General features: G+C 43.2%; 1 protein-coding gene across 3 annotated transcripts; it reads left to right on the top strand.

The window, feature by feature from the left end:
- On the top strand, positions 1-25,694 carry Ptp10D (Protein tyrosine phosphatase 10D). Of its 3 annotated transcripts, XM_053744528.2 has the most exons (29): positions 1-321; positions 2,226-2,472; positions 2,838-2,944; positions 3,292-3,472; positions 7,887-7,990; positions 8,607-8,878; positions 12,002-12,198; positions 12,580-12,683; positions 12,903-13,013; positions 13,514-13,717; positions 14,009-14,132; positions 14,691-14,869; positions 15,005-15,119; positions 15,415-15,557; positions 15,945-16,086; positions 16,312-16,394; positions 16,698-16,950; positions 17,357-17,562; positions 17,973-18,252; positions 18,575-18,882; positions 19,167-19,359; positions 20,730-20,937; positions 21,354-21,576; positions 21,999-22,092; positions 22,493-22,706; positions 22,839-22,956; positions 23,165-23,351; positions 23,957-24,013; positions 24,525-25,694. In XM_053744528.2, exons 1-28 carry the CDS (start codon positions 133-135, stop codon positions 23,965-23,967), a joined length of 4,797 nt encoding a protein of 1,598 aa, XP_053600503.1. In that variant the 5' UTR covers positions 1-132; the 3' UTR covers positions 23,968-24,013; positions 24,525-25,694. The 3 variants fall into 3 exon arrangements, with proteins under 3 accessions (XP_053600503.1, XP_053600502.1, XP_053600504.1); XM_053744527.2 differs by lacking the exon at positions 23,957-24,013; XM_053744529.1 differs by lacking the exons at positions 1-321; positions 2,226-2,472; positions 2,838-2,944; positions 23,957-24,013 and adding an exon at positions 6,902-6,914 and having other exon boundaries at positions 3,344-3,472.
- Positions 25,695-26,411: the final 717 nt, after the last annotated feature.

Genomic DNA, 26,411 nt, shown 5'->3' on the forward strand with positions numbered 1-26,411 from the left:
AATGACATAAGTACATATAGAACAACGTAACGAAGTGAAATTGCATCGCTCGCGTAAATACACAATTTTGTGATGTTATAGTAATTCGTCATTCGTGCATATTTTTGGTCAGACGTGGTTTAGCATGATGATATGAGTACGAAACAATATAAATCAAAAGAAATATGTTACTATCAAAGTGTGGTGACAAATGTTTCGGAGGAGAAAGTGTCATGTGAAACTGGAGAATTGCCTTCAATGATGTGGAAGAGGTCGATTGTGCAAGCGGTGGAGCGCGCTCGCGGCGTCGCGGCCCTGGCGCTAGCGCTGCTCGTGTTCACGGTGAGTGCATTATAATGATCAAAGCTTTGTTGTGCTCCAACAACAATCAACAGGTTGATGGTGCACATGTTTACCATATTGAAGGCAAATTAAAAGTTTCACTGTAAATATTAGTTATCATATGTAGCAATGGTTTGGCATCCAGATGCAGCCTGGTATACAAACACTCTTTACTTCCACAAGAGACAAGTACAAGTAAAAAAATATGTTAAAGGCATAATGCATATTTTATTAAACCAACGCCAGTTGGTAATGTGTAAAACAGGGTATTTATGTGATTCAATGGCAATTAATTTCTTTCCTTGGACTAATTGACAATAACTTTATAGCAGATTAACTTACAACATACCCATAGTGGTGTGGGCAGAATGTAACCCAATGCATTTTACTTAATTTGTTTATATCATGGGTAGTTTGTTCAGCCTTAATGTGCCAATATGTTGATATTAGTACCTAGTTGTAGCATATCTACTACAAAAATACTGCACTTATAATTTTAAATTTGATTTCAGAAACTGTTCAAATGTTTTATAAGTTGTTTGTTGCTAACATTACAATTTTTATTTTATTTATTAGAACTTGATGTTCACACTAAATTTTGTTATCATAAGTACACAAATATTTAAATGAATATGTAACAATTTATTACATACTAGATTTTGCCCTCGGCTTCACTTTAATTAATTTTCCGGGATGAAAGGTACCCTATGGTACCTACCTCTCTATACTTCAAACTATGTGTATGCAATATTTCAAGAAAATTGGTTGAGTAGATAGAGCCTCTTCACACTCTATATACTCAACTTAAGCTAACTAGGTATATTACTCCTGAAGGTTTTGTATTTTTCATCAAATTGGCCCAGTAGTTTTTGAGATTATTCATTATAAACAAAAATACAAATCTTTTCTTTTTCTTTATAATATTAGTATGAAAGTATGGATATTATGGATTAGTGTTATTAGTCCATACTAATAACAGGTACATACAAATAAGTGTACAGGTTTCCTCATTATGTTTTCCTATACAAGAGTTAGATGGTATACAAACTCACATGGCACTAGTAGGATTTGAAAGGATTTGAACCTTTCAATACACATCTTAACCACACCACCACCACTTCAAGAAGAACCCAAGTTCTCCCCTTGAATTATCCAACAAAAACTAGGTTCTTGTTGGTGGAGTATTACAAAGATTATTTATTATATTTATTTCCCCATGGAAATTAACAGCGGGCATCTTAACCATTACACCGCCACTGCTTCAAGAAGAACCCAAGTTCCCAAAGAATTGAAAATAATTGAATGCTATAATTCTCCCAGTGTTTGACTTTCTTGGCCTAGGCTATAGGTACATTTAGGCTATTGGATATGTGGAGAAAAATAAATATATTTTATTCAATAATAATAAAATTATTTATTATTATCCAGATTGCTCCAAATTCCATCAATTAGGTAGGTCAAAGAGCTTAGCTGCAGACCACAGCTTAAGTTTATTTATATTGTTAATATGCAAATAACCAAAAATGAAATTGGGCAATCATTAATCTAATAATAATCAAAGAGGTGGCTGAGGATAGACCAACAAGGATGTTACTCCACCAATAAGAAAAATGTTTTTAAATGATATTAAATGAATGTCAATTGTGAATACAAACATTATTTTATTGGAATCTTGTTGTTTGCAACCTGAGGTTTTGTGGTTTGTAATTTCATTTTATTGTATCCACAAGTAAATTTTATGTTATTTTGTAATGTTCCCTTATTTTTTTATTTGGTTTGAGCAGAGGTCGCCTTTGACTCTTTTTGTTATGTTCTCATGTGACACTGGCTAGATTACATTCTCACGAGTGAAAAAAACAATAAAAATGAGATGAAAAGACATGTATCGAGCATGTGTGAGGCAGATGGTGTGCTCGTCGGTGCTGGGCGCGGACCTGGTGATCGAGATCCCGGGGTCGGGCGCGGAGGGCGGCCGCTACCGGCTGGACTACCGGCCGCCGCACGGCAAGCCGGCGCCCAACTACACGGTGCCCGCGCGCGCCTCCACCATCAACTTCCAGGGACTGCCCGGTACCAAGTACCACTTCATGCTCTATTATTCCAACGCCACATTTGCGGACCTGCTCACGTGGAATCAGACTATCATTACAGGTATTTTCATTTATTTAGCTACTAATGTGTGGTTCCACTATCCTCTGTTAATTAAATTAACAAAGTAATATAACATCTATACTTCGTTATCATAACTAGATTTGCATATATATGATATCAGCCAAAGTTACTACTCGAGAATGGAATATGTAGAAGTGTATTTCAATGATGAAATAATATCAAGTAAGTCTTCATTTTTTATTCCCCACGCTAACATCGTCATGTAAATTATTATGTGTTACACACCATCACACTCAAAATAATAATAAAAAAATATGGTGTGAATACTTGATTTCCCCACCGTAACACTGGTGTGAAGGCGGGTAAGTCATAATCTTTTTTGCTGACAAAGTAATGTTTTGCAGCGCCGGAGCCGCCCACCAACCTGACGGTGACGCTGGGCCGCAACAAACAGGCCACCATCGGCTGGTCGCCGCCCCCTCACGGAGACTACACCGGCTTCCGCTTCAAGGTAACTGGAAGACTGAACGAATACCGAAAACTACTTGGGATGAAAATGTAGTTTACCAACTACCTAGTTCATTAATTTATATACAATATAACTAATTGGAACAGACATAATACAAAAGTTATACTAACACCTTCCTGCAGCACGTTAGATTGTAGATAATAAAAAGCTCTCACTTTATCAAGAGAATGTTTTCTTATTCTATTTATTGCATATCGAATTTAATAATTATTAAAGAAAACATTCTCCTAATTAGATCAATGATACAACTTAACGATATAAGACCTAATTTGGTCAAAGATGTTGTTACGAAGAACCGAGAAATAAATAAAATAGATATGGTTGTGCAGGTGATCCCCCTGACGGACCGGCTGACGTCGGACACGGCCCGCAACATTACGGTGGAGGGCGCCGGCAACTGGACGCACACGCTGCGCGAGCTGGCGCCCGGCGCCACCTACCAGCTGCACGCCTTCACGCTGCTGCACGACAAGGAGAGCGCCGCCTACGCCTCCAGGAACTTCACCACCAGTGAGTACCACGCCTGTCCCAGGGAATTACTAAAAACCAGAATATAAATCTCAATTCTATCAATTAACCCACTATACGACTAAATGACTCAAGACTGCCCGTAAAATAGTTTTTATAACAGGGAAGAAATATGATGCGACTCAACACGTGGAGCGTTGTGTCAAACATTGGCATCACGCGCCCATGTGGATACTTCTACAGTCAATAATCTTCAAAGATTCATTTAACAAAATTATTTTTCACATAGAATGATTAACAAAATGTTTTTAAAACGTATGCAGCACTCAGTCATGAGTCGTGCAGGAAAATATTGTGACTATATTTTTTAATGTATTGAAATTTCGTAAATGTTGCGGTTAAACCACAACCGCATTGACGAACATATTGTCCTCTGTTAAGGTTATTAACTATTGTTGTAGTAATAGCCGTATATGACATAGTATGAGTGAATATATAGGCTTCCTCTGGCATGAACCAACCGGCCGAAGAGCTACGTAGAGATTACAAAATAACAGATATTCACGCAACAATAACTTCTGTATCTATGTCCTTCTTTGATTTACGGACTGCATTTGATTACCGCTTTTCAAATTGACCATAATATATCTAAGTATCGGAGACAGAGAAAAGCACAAATATAGGTAGGATGCCATCTTGAACGGAGCTCAATAAAGTGGCAAAACAAGGCAATATATTGCAACACATTTTGCATAATGACACCACTTTGAGATCTAGACATAAACTAGTTTAGTCGAGATTTAAATTTAGCATCATTCGTTGAGTAATGTCCAACTGACGGACGTCCGATACGAGTAGTCAGTAAGCTATCGAAAAACATACGAATCAATAAACAGTATCGATTTATAGACTGCCACTGCAATCCGCCGCCTATTAAATACCAACTCCAAGCACTCAATGGAACAATAACAATGCAGCAACCAAACTTGGCACACGTATGCACCTGGGTATTAAATAGACAATCATTGCACGCAATACGAGTACATTTATATAAATGTTAAGTATTCGATATTACATGTTGGCTTCGCCACACGGCGGCAACGAGGAGTTAATGTCAAGGTTGAGCCGGAACGGCACTACTGGTTCCGGAGATTAGCTAGACAGTAATTATGATTATATCTAGCTTGTTTAGCAATGCCGCAATACCTTCATTGCTCAATATTTTATTTATTACAACCAGCATTTGACTGGACATATTATCAAGTCAATCTTGAACTAATGTTTGCTTTTGTCTTATCTTTCACCCTCGGCTCGGAAACATGATTTCGTCCACTTCGCTGACTATAACTGCTCAGAACTCTATTAGCTTCCGCGGCATCTTCACAATGTCAGCCCGGGTTCTGGGAGCCGGCGCGGCCACACTAGTTGACACAACTGTTCCCAGCATTGTTTTCCACACGAATTCCGCGTTGGCATCGTGTGAGCTCTCTTGTTTTGAAATAAATATCATTTAAACATATTCAAATGCGGCCTCCATATAGTGTAGTGTTCATCATACTCTTCACCATTCAGAGCATTTGTTTTTGTGTGTATAAATTGATATTAAAACAATATGCGGCGAAGGGAGTTATCCACTAAAATGTACTTAAATATAAGAAGCAGTTCTTATAATAGTTGTGACGTTCCACGAGTTCATATGGAGGGAGTCGCTCTAGAAGTTTCAGTTGCTCATTTTTATTAAAGAAGCGCATATTACATCCTAAGCGACAGCCCCCCATAAGGTACCTTTTCTCGTGGAACGTTACATATATTCTGAATGAATAATTTATATCCGTATCGTTTTCCGGCGGCATTCAATTCAAAGAGGCTGTTGTTCTCACATTGTATTAGGTATATCAATTTACATACGAATGAAATATTTGCAAATCGTGTAAAACCCTGGCATTGACTTGTTTGTTTCTTGTCAGTTACAATTATTTCTCGCCAAATTAACTTTCCGCCGTGCGTGACTTATGCTTTCTTTATATACACACGTACCCCCTTACGTCTGAGCGTCTTCCCGAATCAAATAAGAAAGCGCTAAGATTAGATATATATATATATACACAGGTCTTATACAGTAACCAAAACGCCACAAAGGCTTTGTCGCGGTGGCCGCCAACACGACCAATGTCAGCGCACAAAGCATTGGGCGCGCCGCTGGCGGCCGTGACGGCTCATTCACATCTTAGTGGTACTACTGTTGTGTCCCAGTTTGATGAGACTACATCAATGTGTGTACAAACGTGACAATAATAGTCGCTAGTCCAGACATGAGGGCTACTTATTAGGCTACGTATAGGATAGGTATTAAATGCTGATGCTGATGCTAGCACACATTATATTTACGACGCTGGGCAAATATATTCGCTCATAGTCGAATTCGGCGCAAGAGATTATCATGCTGATATTAATAATGCATGTTTACAACTGGTCCCCGATGTTTGGTTCCGCTAGAGCGGGTCGGCGGAAACGCGGCGCAAATTAAAATGGTCTCGCGGATTTGATCACGTGTTACGTGACAGCTGACATCATCCACGTATGTAGACCGACAGCGCGCTATCTGGTTCTGAGGCTACGTCTTTAGATCCTATCTGTTGTATTATATATACTACACCTGTATTTTTTCATTGGTTTCTACGTCCTTGTGTAATTGGTGTCATGTAGGCCATCTAATTTTGCAGAATTCCCAGGCCGGCGCAGAGCTAGTATCGATACCTATCCGTCTGATGTTCATTTGTACTATATGTCAATGGCTAAAATTAGTGTTATATTTTACTAGTTGCCTGAAGACATCGAAGTAGTATGTACTTGTACGTTTATTTTGTGATTTACGAATCAAACACAATGCCAATTGGTAGATCTGACTGAGTGTCTGCATATCGTAAACATCGTGCTTACGCGATCCAACTTTATGGATTTGACAATAACCCTTTATTAAGATGGCCATTGTGTTGTTTTGTTTACTTTTAGCCTCGATGAAGGCCTGTTTGTGTCAGTATATGGCTAATACCCATCTAAAACATTGACCCAATCGTTAATAAGTAACCGCTATAAAGAACCCCTATACAATGTTGTATAATTGATCAAAATTTTACTTAGTAGGATTCTACTAAGTATACATTTGATCATTAATCCTTGTTTCTGTTGTAATCAATGATAGTAATTTAAGAATATTGTGATCAATACGATCTCTACGCCGAGCCTTACAATATAATTTTAGTTTGTACTCCCAAATACTGCTGACACATTACTAATTACTAATCATAAATAAACAAAAGGATCAATTTACAGGCGAGTACATATTTACACCCGTTAACTTTTTAAAATATTGTACTTATAAATGATATTATTTATTTCTCCCGCTAGTTGTAAGCTATGGGTCCTGGTTGTCAGTATATTAATATATTGCAATGTCCTGTTTCCCGCCAGCCGATGCGCGCCGGTGAGACGCATGGCATGACGCATGCGCGCACGCTTTCTTTCGTTCCGCTCCATTCCACATGTGGTCGCTAGCTGCGTAACGTCCTACAGTCTAAATGTTGTGGCTTAGTTCTTTTCGACGTTGTTTTTAGGGTTCGGTACCACTCATAAGCTAAAACGATCACTTTGTTGTTCGTCTGTCTGTTAATTTACATTAAATACAGAGTAATTACTTAAGTCTCCTTTAACTGTCAAAAAATCTAATTTATAAGACAACGCAATCAAAAGAAGTTTGCGATTTCATAAGAGAATCACACCTATAGGGTGCTTCCCGTTGGCCTAGAATAATTAAATTTAACAAGAAACTAAAGCTTAAAGAGATAAAGGAAAATTCAAAAAATTTGAAAACAAAAGCTTTGTTTACGGAACTATTGGTTCGCGGGTACCACACACAATGCACTGGGTGTTTTTTCGTAAATACAGGAGAGTACAGATATGACGCTGCATTTAGCTATATACAGTCTTTTCTAGTGCATGCAGATATATATGAACATTTTTGTTTATAGCTTGACATAGCAGAACATTTATTTTTAACTTGTAATGTTTTGTTGCATATCTATGTATTTAAGTTTATGTAATCATACGTGATGTCATTCGTGTGTTGTCAAGCAAGTTATTAATTAATTTTAACTTTCTTTCATTAGTGGTTCATCAAATTACGACACAGGATTCTCATTATATTCAGGTCGATAAATCGAATTCGCTATATTTTGTTTGCCAATTTCAATCAATTATGTAAAATAAAAACTTTTAATATTGATTTATTTTCTAGTCAAGAGCTTGCTTTTCGAAACACTCTTAATAACATTATTTTTTAGCTTTACCATGCATTCCATCCATGTTATGCCAGTCAGTTCACTCGCTTGTAGATGCAACAACTTACTGTAGTCGTGTTATGTTTGTTTGTGATGTGGCGTTGCGTTGCGGTGTGCAGGGCCGAACACGCCGGGCAAGTTCATCGTGTGGTTCCGCAACGAGACGACTCTGCTGGTGCTGTGGCAGCCGCCCTACCCGCCCGGACAGTACACGCATTATAAGGTGACTAAATACACACGATCTTTTGTTGCATCCGAAGCTATAACTGAAATAAGTCACCAATAAACATTTCAAATAAATGTCCCTTGTTATAAACCAGGTTATAGCAGAGTCAATGAATCCTCACACCTTGGCGTTGATAGGAAATAAACCGCCTAACAACATTCTCCTTAATAACGATGGTTAAGCTGTGATTTGGTATTTTCCGGCTTTATGATACTGCAATAGAGCGTCTCGTTTAAACCTGCTGGTAAAGCAGATTAAGGAAATAATGCGATTTATGTAGCAATTACTACTCCAAATGTACGACACTGCAACTTGTGTAGTTAAAATTTAAGGGAAGAGAGCTAGAGACGTTCACTGATTTTTAGTTTACTAAATTGTACAAGACTAGGTTTAATACTACAGCGGAAATTGAAATCGAAATGACAGCCGCTCAAACGGCGACGACGGGCTTCGGTATGACAGTTCAGTGAAGTGACGTGGACTACAGTTAGGATTTAACGTACAAACATTAATACCATAATAATATTAAATCCTCAATATTGTATGAGCTTGTCACTTTCCTGGTATGATCAAATGTGTCGAGTACACATTAATCTTATTTTTTCTTCATCAGGTGTCGATCGTACCTCCAGACGCGTTAGAATCTGAACAGTACGTGGAGAAGGAGGGGGAACCTCCGGGGCCCGCGCAAGCGGCGTTCAAGGGCCTGGTGCCGGGGCGGCCCTACAACATCTCCGTGCAGACGGTGTCGGAGCCCGAGATCTCGGCGCCCACCACCGCGCAGTACCGCACGGTGCCGCTGCGCCCGCGCAACGTCACACTCGACGCCGCCGCGCTCAGCGAGACCGGCTTCCGCGTCACCTGGCTGCCGCCGCAGGACGAGAGGTGTGCCATACTCTACTCTGCAGGGTTTGCCAAATTATAATAATAATAATAAATAATAAAAATCTTTATTTCGAGCATCCAGGACTCATATAAAAAAATGTTAGTAGTATACAAAGAAGCTTCTAATCTAGTGTTAGTAACAAATGTATGTGGCAGCCTAATTTTTATTCACTACATGCAAATCGCAGCAGTGGTTGATGTAGGGACAGTCTAGCCGGCTCGCTATCATGGCCAGGATGCTGTTGGAGCTGGCTCGGACGCGGCGCACCAGGCTGGCGCCGCGTTTCCGCATCGTCGCGTAGAAGCAGTCGACCCGCGCCGCGGCAAACATGCCTGATGCGCTACAAAACCGAGGCAGCCGCAACAACACCCTGAACGCGTTGTTATATTGGATGCGAAAAGCGTCGTACGATTTTTTTGTAAAATGGGCCCACAGAGTACTCGTATAAAATGATGTGCAAAATGCTCTGAACAGAGTTTTTTTGACATCTTCCGAGCATTTCGAAAACTTGTGGGCGATCATATTTGCTCTAACCGACAACGCTCTTCGCTCCCTATCTATATCGGCATCGTCCTTGAGGTCAGGAGCCAAGATATGTCCAAGATATTTAAATTTTTCTACTCTGTTCAGAGGAACACCATACAGGGAAATAGTAGGTATGGACAAATCTTTACTCCTAGCTCCAAAAACCATGACCTCACTTTTCCGGATGTTATATTTAAGGCCGTGCGAAGTAGCATATGCTTCACAGATGGACAGGAGTTTCCTCAGCCCGCAGACCGACGCGCTCAGCAGGGCCATGTCGTCTGCGTAACTGATGTTATTGACGCACATGCCGTCCACGTGACAGCCGACATGCTCTCTGCTGAGCGCCTCGATCAGCGCGTTCACATACAAATTGAATAGCGACGGAGAGCTTAGCCCGCCCTGTCTTACACCACATTCCATCTTATATGGTTCAGATAAAGTGCAATTCCATTTAACATTGTTGATTTGATTTCCGTACCAAAATTTGAATAGATTAATAAGTTCATTAGGGGCCTTTATGTCCTCCAGTTTTTGCCAAAGGAGATCATAGGAAACCAAATCAAATGCACTGGACAAATCAAGGAAACAAGCGTAAACGGCTGTTTTTCGACGCAGGTAATATGAGACAGTATGCTTAAGGCTCAGTATTGCACTATCGGTTGACAGCTGGGGTCGAAACCCAAACTGATTGTCATGCAACTTTAGGTATTTATTAAGCTGAGCATTAAGCAGGCCGTCCAGTACCTTAGCCGTTATAGTCGCCAGCGATATAGGCCTATAGTTTGTCCTATCCGCCAGATCACCCGTCTTGTTTTTTACAATTGGTATTACAATAGTTCGCATGAGGTCACAGGGCAAATACGAATGACTTATACAAAGCGACAACAGCATTGACAGCAATCTACATATATGGGAACCAGCATGCTGAAGATGCTCAATGCTGAGTCCATCATGACCTGGCGACTTTCCACGCGTCATAGCCCGTAACACATTGTTTACATCCTTTGCGCTAAACTGCATATTTACTTTGCCACCGATGGACACAGCACTGCGCTCATTTTGCGATGGGCCCAGCGACGATGTTAATTGAAAGGATTCCCTGAAAAGGTCTGCAATCTCTTTCGGGTCGCTCACCCCACCTACACTAATTGGTTGCCCCGGCTGCGGTGTCAGTTTTTTGGTTTCCTTCCAAAAAGAGCCAAAGTCTTTTTTACTATGATGAGTAGCAAGCTTCTCCATTTTTATTAAATCCTGATGATTTTGACACCACTTAAGACGCGATTTAAAAATTTTTCGACTTTCACACATATCATGATAAATTTTTCCTGATTCGGGTTTCCCTTGGAGTAACCAAATCTGAAACCGCAGCCTGGCTTCCTCGTGAGACGGCTTAACATGCTTATTCCATCCTAATACAGACTGCTGTTTATTATTTTTACGCTGATAACAACGACTTACAACGGCCGCCTCACTAAGAGAGCGTACTATATGATTATACAATGTATCAATGGCCTGCCGATGGTTATGGTTATCGCAATAACAACCCGCGCATTTTCTAAATAAATCTGGGAAATCAATCAATTTAAGTCTTTCGTTGCATTCACTCTGGTACAATATTTTTTCGTCATCAGTTCTATGCCCCCATAATACCTTATTTGTCCCAGTTTGTGATGTTTTTAGTTTTTTGCTGATTATGTTAAGTTTACATTGTACTATTAATGGGTAATGATCTGACCATAACACATCATACTTAACATAAACGTCTGTGACAGAGTCACGGGCTGCGTCCGTGACTAAACAATGATCAAGCCAACGTTTTGAGCCGTTGGCCTCACTCACAAACGTATACGTGCCTGAGTGCAGGCCTAACTTATCAATGTCTATACAAGTCCACTGTTGATCAGTACAAAAATTTAAAAGTTCATAATAAAATAACTCATTTGGATGGGCATTAAAGTCACCCAGGATGTAAACACAATCCACACCGTACTCATCTACAATCGCACTCACCGTACCCATACAATCCGTGAACTCCGGCAAGTTTTCCTTCGAGTCGGTAGGCATGTACACACACACTACGATTATAGGCCGATCACTTGTTATTATCTTAATAGCGCACACTCGCGAATTATCGCACGGTAACACTGATACATTGTCGAACACGCTGCTCCTCCACAGCAAGGCCACCCCTCCGTAGGGCCGCCCTCGCAGCATTCCAGCTGATATATCCACCGCCGACTTCCCCGTGTACCCGAAGTTAGGGTCAATACTGCTAAGATATGAAATATCATTCGGCAACAACCACGTCTCCTGAAGCGCCACTATATCTGATTTGGAACATAAATCTTTAATTATGGATCTTTAATCATAAATTATGGATCGCGCGACACTAACTCCGTCTTCCAGATGTCCGAGGTTCCCGAGTTCGGAAACTTACATTAACTTAGATGAATTGTACTCCAGATAACTGGCAGCTACTCCTCTACAGCATTTCCTACAGAACGCCCTCGTCCTGAAATGTGAGGTCATTATTCTAAAACTTAAAGAAAGTTTAATTGGTATTAATTCAAGAGCGATATATATTTGTATTGCAGCGAGTTCGAGCGCTACCAAGTGTCGGTGGGGGGGTCGGCGGCGGGCGGGCGGCGGCCGGCGCCGGTGCTGCGCGCGCGCAACGACTCGGCCGCCGCCGCCTTCGAGGGGCTGGAGCCCGGCGCGCACTACACCGTCACCGTCAAGACCATGTCCGGCAAGGTCACCTCCTGGCCCGCCTCCGCCGAAGTCACGCTCAGTCAGTATTTACCTCTAATTTTTCACGTTAGGTTACGAAGGTTATTTTTCTAGCACATCCCGGGCTTCGAGGCGTCACAACCGCTAATGACACCTTGTTATGATTATAATGAACTTTAATGCTGTTTATTCCGTGAACGTGAGTTTGTAATAAGAAGATTGCTGTTTCATTTCTATGACATTAACATCAGTGGATTTTCTCTAATAATGGCAAATATCCAAACATTAAAATACTCCAAATCAACGCCGGAGCTCTATCGCTATAAATTCACATATTATTCCTTCTTTCCTTGAAAAAGCGTCGTAGATGCCAGTCCCATTTTATTATCAAATGCAGTGTCATAAGAAAGTATCGTTGTGTAAAAGTTGTCGTTGCCTTCAGAACCGCTGCCGGTTCGTGATCTGAGCGGGCGACAAGTAGCCGGCGGCGAGGGCGTGGTGGTGTCGTGGTCGCCAGCGCCGGGAAGCACACAGGACGAGTACAAGGTGGGTGCTGCACGGGATAAATATTCCATAAATGAATTGTACTGCTGGACACCGAGTATCTGATAATTTTTTTTATCCTTTTCATTGTATGATTGTATAAAATAAATCTTTGTTTTTGAAAGTTCTTGCTAAATATATTTTGTTTTTTTTTTCATGCAAATCATTAACTTAATCCGATGATTATTAATCCGAATAGTAACCTAAGTACTTGTATATCAGGTGTCATACCATGAAGCGGGGCCCGCGCGCGACGACAGCAACACGCTGACGACGCCGACCAGCAATGTGACGCTGGAGTCGTTGCTGCCCGGACGCAACTACACTGTCACTGTAAGCATACGCTCCTCTCTCCCTGTGCTGTACGGATAGAGGCGACACTACACTATGTCCCTGATAACAGTTATTATTAGTTCTTATGATAATTGTTTTTATTGCACCATTTATTATTTTTATCGTTTATTTTATTTGTTTGACTATAAAGTTGACCGCGAATAAGATAATCTGCACTCTTATCAATTTAAGAAACTTTTGATTTACGACTTATTATGGAAAATGTTAACATATTGCAATTAAATTTAATAAAATGAAATGAAATCAAAAGTTAGTGGCCGTGGCACTACATAGAATAATATAGTAAAACAACAAGCCTTTCTGTCATGATACAATGTTTATGTGAGTTTCATTCGTTATTTCTTATCAACAGTTGCCATTTTGAAATGCTAGTAGTTTGTAGGAGCAGCTTTAAGAAATACTTTAAAATTTGACCTGGATCTTTTTATGCCTCTATATTCCGATCGTATATTGTTTGATTGTGTGTGTGGTGACGCGAGGTGTGCGCGGTGTCGCGCGGCGTGGAGTCGAACGAGAGCCAGGTGTCGGTGCTGACGCGGCCGCTGGCGCCCGTGCTGCTGCGCGCGGAGCCCGCGGCGCGCGCGCTGGCGCTGGCTTGGCGCTCGGACGTCAACTCGCGCCAGGAGCGCTACCGCCTGCGCTACCGCCGTCCGCATCTCGCCAGCGCGCACCGCTACAAGGAGGTACACTGGGCCCTTTTCTTTTAAACTATACAATGTGTGTCTTATGATACATGTCTTACATATCTGTCAATTTTACCAAAAAAGGCGACTATTTGACTAATATTTTTTATTAACAATTGGAATGATCACACATTTTTAGTAACATTAGTAAAAATAATCAGTTTGATAGAATCCTGTCACTTTCAGGCTTTCAACAATTTGACAAAATAAAAACCACCCATTTATGGAGTCATCCGAATATTCGACATTGAAGACATATGTTTGTTACGTAACGTTTGTAAACATTACCAGCTGGAGACGACGGAGACGAGCGCCGTGCTGGAGGACCTGTTCCCGGGCGCCGTGTACGAGATCCAGGTGGAGGCGCTCAGCCACGGCCTGCACAGCGAACCCCACACCATCCTCAAACCCGTCCGTGAGTGCTCCACTACACTACACTGCACTACACTACACTACACTCCATGTCACTGTTTAATGATCTTCATACAGTTGTTCAACGGCCTTACAAAAGCGCAACATGTCATCACAATTTATTATGAATACAAAAATAAGTTTGTTTGTTACCTCTTCACGTTTTATCTACTCGCCAATTTTGTTGAAATAAGACGTATTACTGTATCTGTTGGTGCTAATTAAATTTTCCAACACAGCCTTACATCCCTTGAAATAGCTTCTAACGCGTAATATTAAAATAAAATAGCTCTACGTGGAGGCGTTGGAATCGATTGGACGATTGTGGCTTCCAGTCTGGCTCATAATGTTAAACTTACTTTTTTGACTCATGTTTTACATCGTAACAGTATGTGTATGCCTAAATAAATAAAAAAACTAAGTAAACAGATAGGTCGACATTGCTAATATAACGAATGCGAAAGTTTTTCTTACGATTTCACGGCCAAATCTCTGGGCCGATTTCGATGAATTTTGTAATAGATATGGTGAAAATGATGATGATGTTTCCTGTCGTGGGCAGGTCCCCTGCCGCCGACGCAGCTGTCGGTGGAGCGCGTGACGTCCAACTCCGTGGAGGTGAGCTGGCGCGGGCCGGACGCGGAGTCCGCGCTGGGGGAGTTCGTGCTGTCGTACCGCACGCAGGCGCAGCCTCTCGACGCGCGCCACCGCTCCGCGCCCGCCTCCGCCACGCGCATGGAGGTACAAGATATGTAGCGGGAGCTAGATGTAATGGATCACTTGGGTGGCTTGTTATTCGTTGCGTTTGGTCAGCTTTTTACATCTGCCACAGTTAAAAAAAGAATTTAAATTAATTTAGAAATCCCCTCCCCCCAGATCAGCAACATGACGCACGGCGAGCGCTACCTGATCTCGCTGGACACGGGCAGCGAGCCCGCGGACGGCGAGAGCGTGCTCAGCGGGCGCCCGCTCTCGCAGCTGCACACCGTGCGTGAGTACACGCATCGAATCCTCATTTCATTTATTGAACTGATTGTGTTTGTGAAAATATCTCCTAGAGATTAGACTCCTCAGATACGAGATTTTATACAATATGTTCAGAAAATAAGTAGTTTTCGGCCTAGTCGAACATTTTAATAGCAACATTAAATTAATGAAACTGTTTTGCAATAAAAAATTTAATCAAAAATCAAGTAATAATACATACGTGCGTATAGTACTCCTTCTTTTGCTTACAAAAAAATGTCGGATTGCGAAGTGTGTATCTTTTATTTCCCAACCACCAGGTCCGAACCCGGTGTCGAACGTGGCGGCGCTGGTGGACACGCGCAACATGACGCTGGAGTGGCCGCGGCCGGGCGGCCGCGCCGAGCGCTACGGGCTGCGCTGGCGCGCGCTCGACCCTGAGGACGCCGCGCTGCCCGCGCAGGTCTCTCTCTCTCTCTAGAGCTCTCTCCAGCTCCAGCTCCAGCTCGGGCTGCTCTTGATGGCAGACCATTGAATAAACAATTTATGTTTGATCACGCTATAGTTACCAAATAAACGATTTTGCTTCCATTTTTGCAACTGTAGACAAATATCTATAAACACGAGTACAAATATTCGCCCTATCTGGGAATCGGACCTGGATCCTCCAGATAACAGACGGGCGTGTGGGTTCGATTCCCGTCACTTGTCCTGCATTTTTTCTTATCATTATTTTAATTCGTCAAACTTTTGTTTGAAAATGAACCTTTCACAACATCTGCCCCCCGAGCAAAGAGTTCGCTCGCGTCAACGTCCGTAACGTACATAATGTGTCGCGTTCCGTGCGCAGGAGCGCAACCTGACGGCCGGCGGGGGCAAGTCGGTGCGCGCGCTGCTGGACGGACTGCAGCCCGGCACCGGCTACCGGCTCGAGATCACCGCGCACTCCTACAACCTCACCAGCGACGTCTTCACCATGGACACCAGGACCCGTACGTTATGCTAATGTCTGTCTTCTCCTCGCCTGCCTCAGTCGTGGCAGTTTCTGGAGCTCTTTTAGTAAACATAGTACACTCCCCAAAGAATTTAAATATCATATATTATCTCTGTACGCCCAAAAGTTTCACCTCTGCAAGTTTTATATCGATATACTTATTGAACTGCAATTTTTATTTAGATTACACGTTGTAAGGTAAACGATCGAATAACTATTCCAGGGCCGCTGATCCAGTCGGAGATGACGATCGTCAACGAGTCCGGCGACCCCGACGCCGAGAACGAGACCTACTCTGCTACTCTGGTGTGACATTCCACTTACATATTTTTTAGTTTTCTATTTTTTTATTTGCATTTAAAAACATCATCTGTACCTTTTTGTTGTCCTTCGAGTATATAACCAAGCTAATTAGGGACTATCCTTTAGGAACCCTAACATTATGAAGGCGAGTTTGTGAAGATGTATGATTGTTACTTTGGATCCTAAAATTCCCAAGAGACACTACGCTAATTCAAAATTTTATGTTTTCTTTAATTAGAAACTTTCACGTTCCATTATCAAAATGAAGTGCTTATGTAATCCGAGTTCATGACGTGTCGCAATCAGAAAGTGATCTACACGCGCACGCCCGAGTCGGCGTCCCGCTTCGACGGCTACCGGTTCCGGCTGGAGGCGGGGGAGGTGGGGGAGGCGGGGGAGGCAGGGGAGGCGGCGCCGCGCGAGGAGCTGCGCGCGGCGGACGCTGCGTCGCAGCACGTGGTGTTCCGCGACCTCGTGCCCGGCCGCCTCTACAACGTCACCATGTGGACTGTGGCGCGCAACGTGTCCTCGCATCCCGTGCAGCGCCAGGCCCGCCTGTGTCTGTATTTTACGTTTACTAGCTTTTATTTTATATGTACACATGTGTCGGCACACGAAGTTTTCCACGCCGCCTCAGTGTTCATGACAATGCATTATTATGAGAAGCGTGACCCAATGGTGTATGTGGCGACATCTACCACTACAAAACATCGCAGACGCTAACCGACTATACAATGATCCTCAACACTATGGGCAGACGGCGCTAGTCGACTCATGAGAAATATGAGCGATCATAGAACGCGCAGGCAGTGCATTTACTCTGACGCGACACCGTCCGCCGCGCGCGACTCCGCCGGCGGGAAGATCTTCCCGACGTGGCGGTCGAGTATCACCTCGCTCTCGCTACAGTGCACCTAGCATTGGCTTCCAATGAGAGAAATGATTTGAATGTCATGTCCCCGCAGTCCCGCGTCCGATCACGCAGCTGAACGCGACGGAGCTGGGCGCGCGCTTCGTGTCGCTGGCGTGGGACCGGCCCGCGGGCGACTTCTCGGACTTCGAGGTGCAGTACCTGGCGGCCGCCGACCAGCTGCAGACGCACTACACCGCGCGCACCGCGCTCACCGTGCCCGACCTGCGTCCGCACCAGCTCTACACCTTCACTGTTGTGGTGAGAAGTCTTTCTCCATTTCATTCTATCTTTAGTGCCTGTGGCTGTATTGCCATTTCATTTCATTATTTATTTTTACTCTATTTCTAAATTACGTCTATATTATACATAATTCGGTGTTACCTTTAATGACATAACAGTAGCACAATTGACCAACTTATACACTTGGTTTCTGTAATAATATAGTTAATTTTCTTACGCCAGATAGGACAGTCGGGCGGGGAGGATCCAACTGACCCGTTGGGAGCTAAGTCATGGGCTGTCACTTTTAGAAATTATTACATGAAGTGTCAAGTCTTTCATTTTTTGGAACAATCCTGACGACATTGTTGATACTGGCGGTCGTTTATATATATATGTGTGTACGAATCTCACGAAACCGCAAGATAAAGTAAGATATATTGGGGCAGGTGCGCGCGGGCACGCGGGGCACGATCCAGACGCTGTCGCGCGCGTTCTCGGCGGCGTTCAGCACGCGCGAGGCCGCGCCCGGGCCGCTGACGGAGTTCCGGCTGGCCGACATCGCGCCGCAAGCGCTCACGTTCGCGTGGGCGCTAGCGCCCGCCGCGCGCCACGGCGTGCTGCGCCGCTTCGTGCTGCAGTACGCGCCTGCGCACGCGCCGCCCGACCTCACCACCATATACTTCGCGCCCGACGCCACCTCGGGCCGCGTCGAGGGCCTGTCGCCCGGTCAGTACATTCGCTAACACTATTTCTAGCATTTTGTGCACGGATTTCCATAATCTTCTTTTTCTTATCGTGTCTACTCGACTAAATTTGTGAAAATCGCTACGACACCTCTGATACAGATTTTTCAGTGTACATTTCTATAATGTATATAGTATATCCGGTAGTCGTGAAGTTATATACAGTGTCTTACAGAATCCAGATTGATCGATTATAACGCCCTAAGCCACCTTTGCTTAGTCGGCATGGCGATGAAAAATATCTACATTATATTGACATAATACTGCAATATTGTAAATAAAAATAAGATTTGTACATTGTCCAGGCGCGACGTACACGTTCTCGATGTGGGCGGAGACGGGCGCGGGCGCGGGCGCGGCCACGCGGCTCACACACCACATGCCGATCGCGGCGCCGCCGCCGCCCGCGGCGCACGCGCTGCCGGCGGAGGTGCCCGGCTCGCGCTCCACCACCACCGTGGCGGTCAGGTTCCGCTCGGACTACTTCTCGGCGGCCAACGGCAACGTGACGGCGTACACGCTGGTGCTGGCGGAGGAGCCGCGCAACGACACGCCCGCGCGGCTGCCCAGCTGGCGCGACGTGCACCGCCTGCCGCTGTGGCCGCCCTACCAGGTCCGGTCTTATCCCACACTTACACTCGGCCGCTGTCCCAAATATTTCTCTAAATACTTCTGCGCTAATAACGACGCGAGTGAAAATTTACACTCGGCTTTCATTTTCTTATTCTTTCTCTCTCTCTGACTTCTGTAGCCCAGCGTGGCACGTTCTATTTTGATCGAATTGCGGCGGCAACGAGCAAGAATGTAAACACTTGTGAATGTAATCTATTCACATATTCTTGCTGGCCAATAGGGCTGAACGGTGACGTGAAAAGCGAACGTGTTTGTATGTCACAGGTGACGGAGCCGTACTACCCGTTCCACGGGTCGGCGGTGGAGGAGTTCACGATCGGGTCGGAGCGCTGCGAGCGCGGCGGCCGCGCCTTCTGCAACGGCCCGCTGCGTCCGGGCTCGCGCTACTTCGTCAAGCTGCGCGCCTTCACCGCGCCCGACAAGTTCACCGACACTCACTACACGGTGCTCTACACCGGTCAGTACGACACAACTCAATTGTATCGATTTGCAGCCCTCACAAATTATATCTGGAATGTGATATTGGCACTCGAAAGGTTTAATATAATCGTGTGTTTGTTGGAAGTGGACGTGATTTATCACGCAATCATGAGATAAGATAGACATACGCTACTGAATATATAATATTTGTATCATTCTTTGCCATTAAATCTTTATTTTATTTATTTGACGACCTCCGTGACCTAACGGTCATCACGCCGGTATGCTACACTGGGGATCCTAGGTTCGATCCCCGGTTAGATCCAGAGGAAAATGAACTTTTTTAGATTGACCTGGGTCTTTAATATTTATCTATATATGTATATGTTATAAAATATAGTGTCGTTGAGTTAGTAACCCATAACACAAATTTCGAACTTTGAGGCCAACATAATCTGTGTGAATTGTCCATACATATTTTATTTATTTATTCCATCTTTATTTTCATATTAAATATTGATAAGAAAGATAAGGACAAAAGATACAATCTTTCTTTAACTGCCCTTTTATCGATTGTTTGTTGTTTTTATGAATAAGACTCACAATCAAATTTATTTACTGTCGCTTATCAACAAGGTTATCTCATTGTCGTTTCTAGAACTATAAATTGTGTATAGTCCATAAAATTAGCAGTTGTAGAAAACTTTTGGTACAAGAACCCCGAGGTAGCACTAGGTTAAAGTATCTCATAGCAAAAGAAATAAAATCACCTCAAATTCAATAATGTAAAATGAATCAGTGAAAATGCTAAAACAATAACAAGTTGTTAGTTTTCACGTACATAAGTAGTTGTATTAGATTACGATTAGGCATTTATCGCCCGATAGCGTGAGGCCGCGTAGTCCGCAATCAAACAAATAGTGTCCTGTCGTGTGTGTCGGTATGTTATGTGTCGTGATCTAGTGTGTAATTATATAAATTGAAGCCTGGCCACGTTGAACACTGTTCAAAGTAAATGCGGTCGTGAATTTCAATTTAAAACCATTTGTTCATTAGTTATTGTTGGGTCGTTCCTATAAACGTTTCGAACGCCGCGGCTGCGCTGTCGTTACATTTTTAAATAATAAGACAAGAATCAATTTTATTATCAGACTTTCTGAAATAATTGACCTATACTTGGTTATCTAATTTTAATTTTATTAATATTTGATTTTATAAATCCCTTTTTAATAACATTTATGGATTCAAATTCAAAATTCTTTATTTTGATTGTAATGACAGCGCGGCAACAGGAATCAATGGAGGCCTTCGCTCAGTAGCAAACGAATCGACCGTATTCTAGCAATAAGTCAGACATAGTTGTAACTGTGTGGTGTAACGTGGTGTCGCTGTCTGTGTGTGTGTCAGAGGTGGACAACACGGCGTGGATCGCGGGCGTGTGCGCGGGCGCGGCGCTGTGTGCGCTGAGCGCGGGCGCGCTAGCGGCGCTGCGCCGGCGCCGCGTCGCGCGCGCGTGCGCTGCGCTCGCGCAAGCCGCGCCCAAGCCCGAGCGGCCTGTGCGCGTCGCCGACTTCATCGACCACTACCGCCTCATGTCCGCCGACTCCGACTTCAGGTCGCTCGTTTATTTTTTATTTTAAGGAATAATTAACATCATAAAATAAGATTACATAAAACGTATTCTACAGATTTCTCTTAGATTCCATCGAACCGATTGAATTATATATAGATTTGACACATGACGAACACATGGGTCAGTCATTCGATTATTCAATTTCAGACGATTTGAATGCTGACTTGACCACAGTGCGGTTGAAATCGCACTCGTTTCGAGAATAGTCTCCTGAAGCAATCGAAACATCTCCATTGATAATATTACTTTTATTTATTTTATTTCCTATATTTGCCACTTTGAATAATGATTTTGCCGCCCATGGAGTATTCGCTATGCCTGCTATAGCAGTGTTAACAGAAACACACCTGTTACTTGTGGTTGCAATGTAACTGACATGTTAACTCCCCCGTGGTCAGATTCAGCGAGGAGTTCGAGGAGTTGAAGCACGTGGGGCGCGACCAGCCGTGCACGGCGGCCGACCTGCCGTGCAACCGGCCCAAGAACCGGTTCACCAACATCCTGCCGTACGACCACAGCCGCTACAAGCTGCAGCCCGTGGACGACGAGGAGGGCTCCGACTACATCAACGCCAACTACGTGCCCGGCCACAACTCTCCCAGGGAGTTCATCGTCACGCAGGTGAAGCGGCCTCCACGCTAACTCCACATGTTATATCTTTCTGAACCAATAATGAGCCAACAAAAGTTCACGTTAATGTCACTAATCAAGAGGGCGCATAATACCGTACACTAGCGCTGCCATTACCTATATTTTCACCAATTTATTTATTACCTGATAAAGTGTTTATAAATTAATTTCTGAAAAAAATTAATTTGATTTTCTCTTTAAAATCAACTAGCGACCCCCCGGCTTCGCTCAGGTGCAATATTATGCATGTTATATACATATAAACCTTCCTCTTGAATCAATATCTATTAAAATAATCCGCATCAAAATTCGTTGCGTAGTTTAGAAAATTGAAGCACACGTGGAGACAGACAGCGGGAAGCGACTTTGTTTTACATTATGTAGTGATAGATAATAAAAGTTGTCGGCTCCAGGGCCCGCTGCACTGCACGCGCGACGACTTCTGGCGCATGGTGTGGGAGTCGGGCTCGCGCGCCATCGTCATGCTCACGCGCTGCCAGGAGAAGGGTAACTCATGTCCACGTTGTAACACATTAATATATAAATAGATCATTCATGGTGTGAGGTCCTGGATCATAAACCTCGCCGCCTACAAATTATTGCCTATGGCGTTGTACAGATCTCTGCTTGTTCATAGTATGCCTGTGTCCCGTACAGTGTATATAGGACACAAGCATATACATAGAAATTGAATTTACTCGTCACCTCGTATTGCGCCGCTTTGTCAATCAATCCATTCATCAATCAAACAATTATTTATTTATTTCGTCATAGTCTGTTTCGTAACAACGAGGATAATACAAGTTTTCGAATGTTCGGCATCGCTTCTGGTATCGGTATTGACGTTGCTTGTGGACAGCAGTGATCAGTGAGCCGCCCCATAGATGAGATGTGGTGTCGTGTGCAGGGCGCGAGAAGTGTGACCGCTACTGGCCGTACGACACGCGGCCCGTGTACTACGGAGACATCGCCGTGACGGCGCTCAACGAGAGTCGCTTCCCGGACTGGACCGTGACGGAGCTCATGGTGTGTCGCGGCGCTGAGCAGCGCGTCGTCAAGCACTTCCACTTCACCACCTGGCCCGACTTCGGGGTGCCCGACCCGCCCACTACACTCGCCAGGTTACATCACAACACGACTATATTACTGCCTAACTCAAATTAAATACTACATTATTTCCGTCGCTGTCGGGGAAGTTTTTCGATCCGATTTATTTTCGAACATGAGTAGTTACATGAATGTGTGTCTCCTAGGTTCGTGCGCGCGTTCCGCGAGCGCTGCCCGCCCGACGCGAGGCCGGTGGTGGTGCACTGCTCAGCCGGCGTCGGCCGCTCCGGCACCTTCATCACGCTGGACCGCGCGCTGCAGCAGGTCTGAGATACTGTGTCACTGCTTTTGAAATCAATAATGAAATGATTAATATTATTTATTTATTATTTTCAAAATGAATTGCAAAGCATGTGCAATGTAACAAAACCATTTCAAATTAATTATATTGTGTCAAATTTAATGATAATGGTTATAGTGATGTAGGGCAATTTTTGAAATGATGTGTTTAGTGTTGTCATTGGGCTTACAGCTGGCGGAGCACGCGGAGACGCTGGACATCTTCGGCATGGTGCACGCGATGCGCAAGGAGCGCGTGTGGATGGTGCAGACTGAGCAGCAGTACATCTGCATCCACCAGTGCGTGGTGGCCGTGCTGGAGGGCCAGGACCTCTCCACCAGCCACAACCACCACCACCACCACAACCCCGCCTTCGAAGGTGACTGCTTCGAGCTTTCAGTTACGAGTGCCGGCCCGACGTGTCATTCGTAAAGTCGGATACAGTCTGACTTTAAAAAGTAGAAAATTATTTTTTAACGAACAACAACATTTTGGCCTGCTACATACCTTTTTACTCACAGTCGTAGCCAGGGGAGGTTCAAACCCGCCACAAAAAGTTATCATGCTAAGTTTTCCTTGCGCTGTCTTTACAGCCAGTATATAACAGAACGTTATGTTGCCTATACTGTCCCACTGCTCGATAAAGAACTCCCCAATTCTCAATTTTCTTATTTTATGTAAGTAAGTGTTATTTTATGTACTTTTAGTCATTTTGTTTTCTCGATACTAGTCTCCCTGATACTAAAACCTGGCTACGCCCGTGATTTTACTTATTTATTCAACACATACAGCTTTACACATCCAAAACCTCTGTATGATATTCAAAATTACAATAAATTTATAACATAGACCAGACTACAGTTTAGTATTTACGAGTATAGAGAGAGTATATTAACTTAATATATAACGGGGTTAATTATATTATGTACGTACACGATTATCTACTTTAATCCGATGGAGCACTGAAAGACCCCTCCGACGCAGGTGGCGGATAGCCGACAACAGCACAGCCGGCGACACCGGCGCCATCTCTGATTCTAGGTCAAAAGCACTTATCTCAACTAACTACCACACGTTCTATTGTAGTTCCTAGGACGGTCTCAGCGTGTGGAGTGAGGCACCCACGGTACTAACTTGATATCAGCTATACATTATGGCGGTACACATCGCCAAACTTGCAGGTTCGGCATGCATTGCTCGTACTTCATCGCGGTAAATAAAAGCTCTCACATAAACTACGCGTTGGCATATGTCTGAGTTCGGCGATAGTGTGTAGCTGGCATGAAACTAATGGCCCTCCGACATTTTATATATCTACATATCAGCTTTACGAAATCAATAGGCTCTCATTTCATAATTTCTTATTTAAAATTGTAATCAAACATGAGAAGCCTGTATTTTTGTCATCTACTTCTATATATCCATTATTTTGACATGTCTTCCGATGAATGTTCTCAGTCGCTAATTCCTAATGTAAATGACGTGTGCGAGTGGCTTCACTAACCACCGGGAGTGCTGGTTCGTGACGTCATAACAGGTGCTTCTGTTGCAGACGACGAGGGCATTGCGGAGTCCGGCATGTAGCGGCCGCCGGCATCCGAACCGGCAACGCATGGAGATACTCTACCAGATGCAACTGTGGCTGATGTCACACTGGACGTACTTTCGCTCAAATGTCCACAGACTACACACATTTTATATTATGACGACGCTTCGTGATGAGGAAGATGTGAAATTAATTAGGATAATATTATCAACAGCTACTCTGGAACGCGACCTGAAGACCGGAGAAGCCCCGTCCACGCTAGGTGCCTAGTTACTTAATTCCGTTCAGATTAGTCTATTTATATATCGTTGTACAATAGCGATAAGATTTTGATAAAAGAATATATTTTTATAGGATTATATTCCAGCAGATGGCAGCGGACGAGTTTATGTATATAATGTATAGATTAAGTATTAATCCCGTACGCCGCTAGATATATTGATATTTTTATAAAATGTATAGACGTTGATATTTTTACGTAACTTGTTACAGACTAAAGTTGAACTAACGTACTTAAACTAACGTTGAATCTCAAAGTTGTACTTAATTTACTTATCTCTGCTCAACTATGATTCCTTGTCTTAGAACTGGTGGCGGCGACCCATGTGTGCGCGGCTCATACATTTGATTTTTTATTAGTTTTTTAGGGTTTCGATCTGATTCACTCTAGAACGTTTCTAATTCTTACTATTTTACAGGGCCTTATTTCAATGAATTCATATTTAATTTTTGCAGTGAAGAAAGATAAAAATAAATGTTATGTAACGAAGTATCTATTATTTGACTATATTTACCACACTCGTCTCTACGTTCAAAGTCCGCTTCGATAATTTTTTGCGTCTTAACGTCATATTTGTTTTCAAAGCCAACTTTTGAACTGAAGAGGACTTCACACAGAATCTAAACTTTCCACTAAATAGCTTTGGCAATAGCTGCGGCGCTATTTCACATCTCGCTCACAAAAGTCGTGCGTCGCCATTGCCAGTATCATCCGGCCGCCGCGCTCGCTCGGGATCGCATTCACCTAACATTCCTGTCGATAACATTCACCCGCTCTCAAGACAAAGTCCTCCTTAGACCTTACATTTTTTATTAACCTGACTTTATCGAATTTAAGCACACTCGAAACGAGTAATGTACTATATCTTAAATAATAAATTCGTTTTATTTTTCTAATTTTGTTTTATTTATACCGCGGATATGCGGAGCCTTTAGAATGGATAACAGTAGTAAGTTAATGCTATCAACGGAACACTTGTGATGAGTATCGGCTCTTACCCCTTTTAGGTATGTTGTGCACAAAACATTTGAGATGGAATGATTGGTGGGAGGAGACCAAGTAAAACAACGGTTAAGGGAGCGACTTTTTGCCTAACGTTGGGTCGCAAGCAGTTACAAAAATATTTGCGACCTAAAGAGTCGCAGCGGCAAATTACGCGTGTAGAGGTATGCTTATGTACCTATTATAAGGAACAAATGTCTGACTATGCAGCTCCCGCCTGGCCCTCACAAAAGGGTCAAACCCGTACTGGCTTACTGTTGTCAAGGATAATATGCAGCGTGTCAATAGTTTGACATGTATAAGACTTATATTTGTTAATTGACGTCCCTGGAGAAATGGTTGCGGTTCTTCACCTGTGCTTTGGAAGTCGGCAGTAAACTTATTTTAAATAATTTTTTGACGTCAATAAGTGATGTATATCATCCTAAATTGAATAATTTTGAATTTGACAACTAGAGATGCCGATAACCGTGCAAAGTGGAAACCAAAACAAGAAGAGGACACCGGCTTATGACGCTTGGCTAAAACTAGAAGTTAAGAGTCTAAAGATAAAGCGTACTTTAAGCTAAAGTATGATTGGTCTCTTTTGTAAATGGCAAATATTGTAAAGT

This window comes from Plodia interpunctella, chromosome 4 (genome assembly GCF_027563975.2).
Source record: "Plodia interpunctella isolate USDA-ARS_2022_Savannah chromosome 4, ilPloInte3.2, whole genome shotgun sequence".
Taxonomy (NCBI): Eukaryota; Metazoa; Arthropoda; class Insecta; order Lepidoptera; family Pyralidae; genus Plodia; species Plodia interpunctella.